The sequence below is a fragment of the Sinocyclocheilus anshuiensis genome, unplaced genomic scaffold, assembly GCF_001515605.1.
Source record: "Sinocyclocheilus anshuiensis isolate Anshui unplaced genomic scaffold, SAMN03320099.WGS_v1.1 scaffold3376, whole genome shotgun sequence".
NCBI classification, from domain to species: Eukaryota; Metazoa; Chordata; class Actinopteri; order Cypriniformes; family Cyprinidae; genus Sinocyclocheilus; species Sinocyclocheilus anshuiensis.
In genome coordinates, this window is record NW_015548381.1 from 18924 (window position 1) to 29636 (window position 10713).

At 35.9% G+C, this 10713-nt stretch overlaps 2 protein-coding genes across 2 annotated transcripts in view; both read left to right on the plus strand.

The window, feature by feature from the left end:
* LOC107656697 (meiotic recombination protein REC8 homolog) overlaps window positions 1-6014 on the plus strand; it is a 12131-nt gene extending 6117 nt beyond the window's left edge. Inside the window, exons 10-18 of the mRNA XM_016444639.1 lie at window positions 531-687; window positions 881-1021; window positions 2654-2726; window positions 3055-3218; window positions 4471-4519; window positions 5118-5193; window positions 5393-5509; window positions 5615-5721; window positions 5816-6014. Coding sequence (XP_016300125.1) covers window positions 531-687; window positions 881-1021; window positions 2654-2726; window positions 3055-3218; window positions 4471-4519; window positions 5118-5193; window positions 5393-5509; window positions 5615-5721; window positions 5816-5892 — 961 coding nt within the window. The 3' untranslated portion in view covers window positions 5893-6014. The remainder of the gene's footprint in view (window positions 1-530; window positions 688-880; window positions 1022-2653; window positions 2727-3054; window positions 3219-4470; window positions 4520-5117; window positions 5194-5392; window positions 5510-5614; window positions 5722-5815) is intronic.
* Window positions 6015-9252: 3238 nt separating this feature from the next.
* The window catches only part of LOC107656698 (uncharacterized), a 5447-nt gene continuing 3986 nt past the window's right edge, over window positions 9253-10713 (plus strand). Inside the window, exons 1-2 of the mRNA XM_016444640.1 lie at window positions 9253-9545; window positions 9634-9863. Coding sequence (XP_016300126.1) covers window positions 9253-9545; window positions 9634-9863 — 523 coding nt within the window. The remainder of the gene's footprint in view (window positions 9546-9633; window positions 9864-10713) is intronic.

A 10713-nucleotide genomic window follows, 5' to 3' on the forward strand; every position in this document is an offset into this window, starting at 1 on the left:
TCATTTGACCCTCTAACTCTAGCACTCTCTATTCTAATGCTACCTCTAATTTTATCTCATTTATTTTTTTTTTTATTATTAAAGGGGTCATATGATGCAATTTCAAGTTTTCCTTTCTCTTTGGAGTGTTACAAGCTGTATTCTTTCTCTATTCTTTACTTATTTTCTTTTTGTTTATTATAAATAATGACCTTCTAACACTAGCATTATGTATTATTTTTCTATTCTTTCTACTTGTTTTCTTTTTATTTATTATAAAAACAAAATAAGCAAACAAACAAACAAAAAACCTGTTAGGTGAAGCCCCGCCCACGAACCTCACCCTCTACTGTCCTCTTTTTGAAAAACTAAAATATGGTCACCCTAGTTTAGATTGATGTTGGGCCAAATGTCCTTGACTTAAACATTTCTGAAATAAAGAATCTGCTTGACTGTTCAGTTTAATGGAGCCCATAATGTTTGCCTGAACTGACCGCTTGTGTTGACCAGGTTATTGCTGTTTTAAACCATCACTGAATGCATGTTTGCAGACTGAAAAACAGCGAGTGCATCGTGGATGAGGGGAACGGACGTCTTACGGAGGTCACCTTGGATAGGGTCGCTATGGAGATGACCCCTCCACCCATCACCATGCCACCAACCACAGAAGCCAGTGAGAGAGATGTGGAGATGGAGCGCTCCAGTGAGGTTTGTGTGTGTAGCCATGTCCACATTACTTTGCCTATTATGCTCTTGTGTTATATAATCCATATGTGTTTTGAAGCATGAACGCCTTTGTGGCAAAGGCAGTTACATTGGCCTGAATCCACAACAGTGTGTTCAGTGTCTTAATAACCTCTCGCTCTTTCATTCTTTCTATTGTTTTGTCCCTCTTTCTCAGACACTCCTAGTGGAGCAGTCTGTCCCTCCAAAGAGACGGGGTCGCAAACGGCAACTGATCTTCGTGGACCAAAACACACAGATTTCCCAGGATGCAATGCGGCAACAAATCAACAACCCTCTGATTGAAACTCAATCTCTGGTGGGAGCTCTATGATATATAACTAATCTAATCAGTAGTGCTGGAAATCTTTAGACACCTCATGATTTGATTTGATGTAGTTTCAGGGAGTCACGGTGTGATTACATAAACGATTCTTGATGCATCTTAATTTTGCAGCAATAGCATAGGGGCACAGATCTTTAAGGGGTTAAGACCGACTCTCTCATGAAAGCGTACTAAAATATGCTAAAATAAAATAAAACTACATATAGAAATAGAAATTAATTGAAATTAATTATCTGAAAACAGCATAGAGGATATTTTGCTGTATGACAGAATAAAAAAAAGTATTTAAGGAAATAAGTATTTATGTTTTTCTAACTCTAATTCAGTCATTTCCAAAATAATCAATAATTTTAATAAATTAAATAATTTAATACATATTTTTAATTATTTTTTATACATGCTGTTCAAAAGTTTGGTTGGTAAGATTGTTTTGATATTGTTTGAAAAAAGTCTCTTGTGCTCATCAAGGCTGCATTTATTTGATCAAAAATACAATAAAAATGTATTATTGTGAAATATTATTACAATTTAAAATAACGGTTTTATATTTTAATATATTTAAAAATGTAACCTATTCTTATGATAGTACAGCAGAATTTTCAGCAGTCATTACTCCAGTCTTCAGTATCACATGATCCTTCAGAAATCATTCTAAATTGCTGCTTTGCTGCTCAAGAACCTTTATTATTATCAATGTTGAAAACAGTTGTGCTGCTTAATATATTTTTTGGAAACCATGATACATTCTATTTATTCTTAGATAAATAGAAAGTTCAAAAGAACAGCATTTAGTTGAAATAGAAATCATTTGTAACGCTATAGAATTTTTTACTTTTCTTTGACCAGTTTAATGTGTTCCTGCTAAATAAAAGTATTCATTTCTTTAAAAAAAAATCTTACTGGCCCCAAACCTTTAAACTGTTGTTCAGTGTATAGTATTATGATAGTGTATATACTTTTTTAATCACATTTAATATTTTAAAATGGGAACACTTTAGTATAGGGACCAATTCTCACGATTAACTAGATGTTTATTAGCATGCATATTACTAGCATATTGGGTGTTTATTGGTACATGCCTTACTTTGCATGACTATATTTTCGATCCCTTAATCCTACCCCATACCTAAACTTTACTACTACCTTACTAACTATTAATAAGCAGTTTATTAGTTTATTATTATTATTTAAGCAGTTTATTATTAGGAGTTTATTGCGTTTATTGAGACAAAAGTCATATTGGTCCTCAAACTAAAGTGTGACCTTTAACATCATATATATATATATATATATATACAGTATCTCACAGAAGTAACTCACAGTAAATATTTTATTATATCTTTTCATGTGACAACACTGAAGAAATGACACTTTGCTACAATGTAAAGTAGTGAGTGTACAGCTTGTATAGCAGTGTAAATTTGCTGTCCCCTCAAAATATAATTTTATTTATTAAATTTTTTTTGCAAAACATCTGCTTTGATGGTGAATCTGTTTTATTTTTCTCCAACCCTATTAAATTATTTGCTTATATTATAAATATGTGATTCTCTTTCTCTATTTCTGTCCATCTGTCTCCATCTTTCTTTCTCTTTTTTTCCCTAGTCTGAAACTCTCCTAAGTATTCCTGCCTCTCGGAAGGCATCAGCAGCAGTCCTGCTCAACACACCATGTAACTGTACGTCATCACACACTGTGGCTCAGCACCTCTCATAAATGCTTGCTCATATATAAAAATTGTTTTAATATCATTGGTCATAAAATCATCAACAGCCCTAGAAAATGTATCCTTTTTTTTATTATTTGATCATGCACAAAAATGTATCTACAAACTGGGAAACTTCTTCATCAGCTCCTTTAACTTGCACTGAACAGTTTAGCGGATCTTAATAATGAAACTATTGGACCATCAAAAGGCTCAGCAGTTTTATCAGAAGTCAGGAAGAACCTCTTACCCTAGCACACTTATAATAACCATTGACATGCATCCGGTCCTTACATTGCAGTGCTCATCCACCCTGACCTCCAGGTGCTATGGAAATGCTGCAGCGTTTCGTCCGCCCTCTCCTGTCCCTCCAGGAAACGGCAGGTGCAGGAGGAGAGTGAGCTGTTGGAGATGGAGATGGAGAAAGAAAGAGGAACAGAGAGAAGTCGGGAGTCAAGCAGAGAGGTGAAGAAGTCTTAGAAACTGCTTATCTGGTCATGTCAGACTCAGGGACTTGATCTCAGAGCCCTGATTTACGAATACACTTTCATGACTTTCTTAACACACTTAAGTACACTTTTAAAAGTACATTTTTAACCCTTTTATGGTGTTTGGGTCTGTGGGACCCGTTTTCATTTTTTATCAAAAGAAAAATATGATTAATTATTTTTTCCTTGGCTCATTTTCTGTGAAAAACATATATCAGATTAAATTTTCAATGACCACACACTGTACACCAACCCCCCACCACACACACACACACACACATTTATACTACATACAGGGGCTAATAAAAGAGTGGAATTTGTAGGTCCTGTGTACCTTCACTCTGTCCTCCTCCTGTCTGGACCTGCTATTTGTATGTGTGTGTGTGTGTGTAATTCATTAATGTGATCTAACAAAGGTAAAGGGCAAATATTAACCATATATGCTGTTTATATTGCTTGTAATTGGGTTGAAGTAAACATCTGTTGAGTATTTTAACATAACATTTTTGATTGTGTTGAATTAAAAACCCAAAAATGCAGCGGGTCCACCAGACCTACGAACACTGGCAGAATAACAAAAATATGAACACCACACAAGGGTTAATAATGTCAAATAAAAACTTTTACTTTAACATACATTTTAAATTATTGTTTTAATAATCTGTGTTTGTGCTTTAAATAAGCTTTTATTAAAAAAAAACTAAAAAACAAGCCATACAGAAAAGTCTCTCAATTAAAAGGAGCTATAACAGTGAGAGAAACTAGCTGCTTTACATGTTTTAAATGTTTTTAATGTTTGTGTGTGTGTGTGTGTGTGTGTGTGTGTGTGTGTGTGTGTGTGGAAGTATGCTTTTTGCAAGCATCAGCTTTTCATTTCGAACATTTTTTTTCTGGCTGTTGATGGTATTTTCTGATTTACTGAATGAGAAGAGATACCCAAGATCACCTCTGTAAAAACCATTCACATGTCAACAAAATTAAACAAAAATGTTGAACCTGGCTTTATCCAATGTTCAGATTTCTGTTTAGGAAATGTATGGAAATTAGAGAATATTTAAATAGTGCCTCATTTGCATATTCAAGTGTCTGAAATCATTACATTCCGTTCGCATATTATTTTAAAGTATCTTATTTTCGTAGCACTCTTTTTGAAAGTATGCTAAAATGTACTTTTCACCAGAAAGTCCTTAACCCACTTCCCTTTCTATGTGTGTTTTGTGGATGTTTAGGTGGTCAGGGAATCTGGTGCAGCTGCTCTGGCTCTGTCTGAGCTCTCAGGTAACAACTAAATCCCCTTTTTCATAATAAAATCAATGAGTTTTCAGTGTGAAGTCACACCTGTTGTTTTGTGACGGATAAGACACAGTGTCCAAGTACTTTTTATTTTACTTTAGCCTCTTTGCTCAAAATGTCGATCTAACTGAAGCCTGTAGGCAGTGTTCGAACTATACCGTGGACTTTGGGGGAGCACACTTGTTGACGAATCTTTGAGTTAACATGTACTAAACATGAGTGGAATTTGCACCGCAGCGCCCCCACACCTTGATGCTCATGACAAGAATAGCATGTATAGGTATCTTTATTGAAGTGCATTAGGTTTAAATCGCCGTCATGCATGAATGAATGATATTTTTGCAATTTTACACATAATAATCCACGATGATCACATTACACAAAACTGAAATTGCACGTCAAAATAACACATTGTCAATATTTTTTGAGACCCCCCAAAATTTCACAAATCACGTTTTCAGGGGAGCCCATGTCTTATTAAGGGGAGCCGAGCTCCCCCGTAGTTCGCACCCTGCCTGTAGGCCCATCAGGGATGAATGAATGGCTGATATGGATGTGTGTGTCTATGTGTGTGTTTGTCCAGCTGGTTCAGACGTGCCACTGGATGTGTCTAAAGGAGACAAGTCTCAGAGTGACCTCATCACTCCCACCAGCAGATGGTGAGAAATATTAAAAGAAAAAAACAAAATGCATATTTAAAAAGAGAAGCAGTTACTAAACACTGTATATCAGAAGGTTTCAAATTCAGGACTGCAGTTGTACATCATATGATCTTATTGGCATATGCACACATTGTACCAAGTACACAGTTTGTTCAAGTCAGCATGAAATCCTGTGAAATAATCATTATGTAAATAGGTCTCCTATAGAAGAGGCTCCTGTTTCTATGGAGGTGATATTAGAGGAGCATGTTGAACTGCCACAGGGAGAGACGGAACCTGGGATGGATGACATCACCAGTGCTGACCTGCTCAGGTTCATTGAGAAACTTAGTAGCTGAACATGTATTTGTGAGCGTAACTGTCTGGTGTCATCCAGACGTCCATCAGATCTTTTTCAGTCATTCTTTCTGTCATTCAGACTGATCAATATCTTCATCAAGCGCTTTGGGAAGGTCTGCTTTCACTCACTGCTGCCCCCAGAGGCCGAGCGCAGCACTGCAGCTCATCTGTTCTACAAAATACTGGGTAATCTAGTTTGGGTAATCTATTTTTTAAATCTAGTTTTTGCTGTCTCACAGTATGTATGTGACATGTGATCTGTGATCTGTTTGTTTTACAGAGCTGCTCTGCAGTCTGAAGTTAAGTGCTTGTCAGAATGAAGCGTTTGGTGTCATCACCATTACCTTGAACTGCTGAACACACACACCTCGGTGCAAACATACGCGCTCTCAAACAAGTTGAAGCTGTTAGATTCACTGTTATGCTGAAATATATTAAGCCAGTTCAGATGTCAGTTTAAATACACAGTTTGTAGTCTTGTATTCATAACAAAGAAATATAGACATAGCTACACATAATATTTGTGATGATTATGAATTATCGGTTACTGTAATTATTATTTTAACATAAATTATTTCACATAGTAGTTGCATGGTTTTAGAGAGGTAGAGTGCTCTTTTTAAATTAAGTTTATATTACAAAAAAAAAAACATTTTTGTGAATTTTTATGACATTTTTATCTTTTTATGACCTGTAATGTTTTAATTTTTAATTTTTTTATATATAAGTTAATTAACTGTTCTCAAGTTATGGAAGAAATATGAATGACTTCTACAGAATGTACAATGTATATGAGCTTTTTAAGTTTTTAGCTGTTTTCAAGTTATGGAATAAACATGATGAATGAATTTGACAGAATTTGTCTCAATCTAATAATTATAGTGTGTGTGTGTGTGTGTATATATATACTAATATATAATATATTAAAAGTGAATACTCAGCATTCTTCTCAACTGTCAAATTATCTTCTACGGTGATTTATCTGTCACATACAACTTACTGTTTTTACAGACCTATTATTACTATAGTCCAGGCTTGCGTAGTACTGACACTTACTGTACTGTAAGTAGAGACAGATTTTTTTTCTCCTGTATTGTGACACATCTGTAGGCTACTTGATTCTTCCTGTCGGGAGAGATCTGAATGTGAGTTTGCAGTCGATTGTAAGCAATGGGAGGGGTTTAAGCAAACTAAATGATTGGAAAAGTCCTGCATACGCCACCAGAGAGAAGTCTGATGTTTCACCAGTTATGATGTTTTAATTAAATATTACTGTCAAATAAGTTTAAAGTGTAGGGGAAGATATTCAATTACCCCTATCAGTTTTAGTGCATAGGGGGCAGTGTAGGACTTAACTTTCCCAGCAGAAATCCCTTTGTTGTGCCTTCTTGACAGTGATCTCATACAGGTCATGATCTCATGCCTGACTTACCTCATGCTGTTAAACTAGAGCCGTGAAGCAGTTATCACAAATGTAACACCAGCCGGCAACAACAACAGAGGACCAGAGCAGCCCACTGGACACAATCAAACCCATGCCAACCTCTCTGCTGCACTGATTACAAAATGTGAGGAGTGATGAATGCAAAACAGACATATATGGTTAAGCGATAGCTAGCATAAAGATGAGGAGTCACGGTAAAACTATGAATGGTCAATAACAGCTTCACACCGTCCTCAAGACAACCATAGCACAGATGCTGGGAATTTCATATGATCTGTGAGAAATCGTTCAATATCTGGCTTTCTCATGGTCAAGGGAATCCCAATGAGATGTTTATATTAGTTTATATTACCTGTCATATGTGGCTACATATTGATATTAAGAATTTCATTTCACAATTATGTACATAATCATAATGAACATAAAAGAGTATAAAACAATCATTGGCAAGAACACAACATTTAAATTTAGGGCAATATTTACTATTGTAGCACTTGTGAGCACAGCATACTGGAATGTTGCATATCCTGAACAGCTTGTATTACTGGAAAAAGAGGACAGGTTCAGAGGCCACATTCGTGCCACACGACCATGAACATGTAGATTTATGAGGTGACATGTTTTCTGAAGGCATTCAAATGTGGCACTTTACTGTAAGCACACAGTAAATCGCTCATTTCAAGTAATCACTTGTCAGACGGGAAAAAAACAAAACATGCTTAAAATGTAGTTGAGTTAGGATCACTTATTGTGTAAATTCTTTTCCAAACAGAGCAACTAACAAACTCTTGACCTTCCATAAGACCAAATGTATAGAATGATTCATTACATTTCGTAACTGTGGCATTTACCCGCTTGCTGTGAGAAGAATTGTGTGAACATTGATATCTTTACATTTCTGACATTTAACAAGCTTCCTAAACATATCAGTGACTTAATTTAATTCATTTACAATATCTGGTACAAAATGTAATGCTCGGGAGAGTTTGGTTAGATATATAGTTTTAGGTTGGCTGGTTGGTTTTAGTCTTATAGTCTTAAAGTGTTTAGTCTTAATTGACAGAAAGCAAAGGCTCCCTGAGTTAAGGTACATAGTTGGTTGCATAGTTGGTTAAATAGCTATTATTATTTGGTTAAATAAATAAAAAATCATGAAGGGAACCCCTCACCAATACACTGAGTGAGTGAGTGAGTGAGTGAGTTATTTGGTCCCACTGAATAAGAATAGTTACATTTGGTGCAAGATTTAATGGGAAACCTACAAATTTAGTCAACTGGTTTGTGCAAATATTAATAAAGTGAAGCTTTATATTACTTGTTAGTTAATATCATCATATAAAAATAATCTTTTTATATGATCCTTTTTCTTTTTTTAAATATTGGGTGCAACATTTGTAGGGAAACCTCATAGATTTAGTTAGTTGTTTTGTGCATATTTTAAAGTGAAGCCCCCATTGTGTTATTTAGTTAGTTAGATAATAACATTAATATCAATGTTGTTCAGATAATAACATTAATAACAGCATGCCATCAGGGGAAACTCCACAAATTTAGTTAGTTGGTTTGTGCAAATGTTAATAACGTGTGGCCCTCTGTGTTCATTAGACAATAATGTCAAAAAAATTTTTTTTTTTTTTATTAATATCCAATGCAAAAATTAATGACGCAAATGTTAATAAATGAAGCCCCAATGTATTTGTTAGATAATCTCATTAATATCAACATATTTAATTTTTAATTCATATTTAGTTCAACTTTTCATGAAGGAAACCTCACACATTTATTAAGTTGGTTTGTGCAAAATTAAATCTTTTAGTTACTTAGGTACTACCTTTAATATCAATATTGTTTTTTATTAATAAAAAATGGTGCAACATTTCATGAAGGGAAACAAAAAACCTCACAGAGCTAGTTAGTTAGTTGGTTCACAGACTTAACTTAAGTAGCCCACACATACATTGGGGAGGGAAAAGATGATTTAATAATATAAACAACTCTCCATACTGTAATTCATCAGCCTCTGACAGACTAATAAACCTCACACGTCAGCGCCACATTACACACATTCACACAGACCATTTAAATCTCCACTGGACTTCTGAATGTTCCCCAGTGTCTCACACCACCTAAGATCCAACAGCACAGACAGAGGCATCTGAGAAGACTTCTGTCTACATCTGGTTTGATCGAATCTCAGATTTGGAAAACAACAGCTGACTTGAGGAGATAAGGGTTATCATTTCAACCAGCGAGGAATCAAAGGAGTCAAGTCAATGATCATAGACGACAGGAAAGAAAACAAAGCGGAGCGACAGCTGCCAGTTAAAGACACCAGTGTCAAGCTGGCAGGCCAGGACAAGGATCCAGAGGTCCAGCATGTGGTCAAGCCCCAGGAAAAACAAGTGAATGGTGACAGCCTCTTAAACTCCCCAACCAATGACAAAATGGTGCGGGCCGAGCTGGACTGGACAGTTCCCATGTGTGTGCACCTGCCCGTTGAAGTTCTGAACCCTGACCAGGTGTTTCCCTTCCTGAACACCACACTCGCTGACCTGGGCATCGAAGAGTGAGTTCAGACTTACAGATGCATTTTAATGTATGTAATTTTGGGTGCAATATTCCTTTACTGTCTTGATATCTCCGTGTGTACCCAGATCAGCGGTGAAGGAGCGTGTGGTGTGGGTGGACACTAAGCGCACCCGGGTGAAGGGGAAGTCTGGGAAGCTGATGGAGAAGGAGGTGACCGTTCTGGAAGTGCGTGTGAAAGCGCAGCTCCCTGGAGAGCGTCAGTGTCAGGAGGTTCTCTACAGCACCGAGTCCCACACCGATCGCTCCTTCTGCAGAAGCGGGGTGGACATCGTCCCGTGGAGACACATACAGCCAGGTGGGGACATAGAGGTGCTAAAACAACATTTAACTGGCAAACAACATCCAATTTTACCATCTTTACCAACTTTATCATTATGTGAAATAAAGCAAACATTAACTGAAAACAAAATCTTTAAAAAAAAAACTCAAACTCAGTCTAAAAAAAATTTACTAACTAAAACTGAAATAAAAATTAATAAGCACTAGCAGACATGTTCACAAATCTCTGAGGTCCAAGTCCAAGTCAAGTCTCAAGTCTTTAAAGTCGAGTCTAAGTCAAGTCTCAAGTCTTTAAAATGGAGTCCAAGTCAAGTCTCAAGTCTTTGTTCTATTTATTAGCAAGTTCTTTCAGCTAGTTATTGAGGCTAAATCGGTTCTGAAATACTGATTTCACGATATGATTTTCTCAAAAAATACTTTAACAAAATGTAAGACAAATTAGAAATGAAAAGGTGTCCATTTATTAATTGTCAGACAAAATGCTGCACATTTCTTTGTAAAATTGAAATGTCAAACAACAAAACTAAATTGAAATTTTAAAACAAACCCCAATCAATCAAATGAATACCACAAATTAAATAAATCTCATATAAACAAACTAAGGCATGTCTGTGCTCTTTTTCAATTTAAAATTGCCAACCACAGTATTTTAAAACACAACACAATCCTAACAAAGAGGCTGCATACATGCAGCATGAGCAGTTTTTAATCTACATTGGATTGTATAATTTCGAAATTTAAAGCAAAAACAAAATGTTCTGACTTTAGTTTTGTGAAAATATTCTACATAAAACATCTGCACAAAGCAAAACGGCAGACAGGCTGAATTAGAATGCAGATTCACTCTCTGCCAGCAGGTGGCGCTT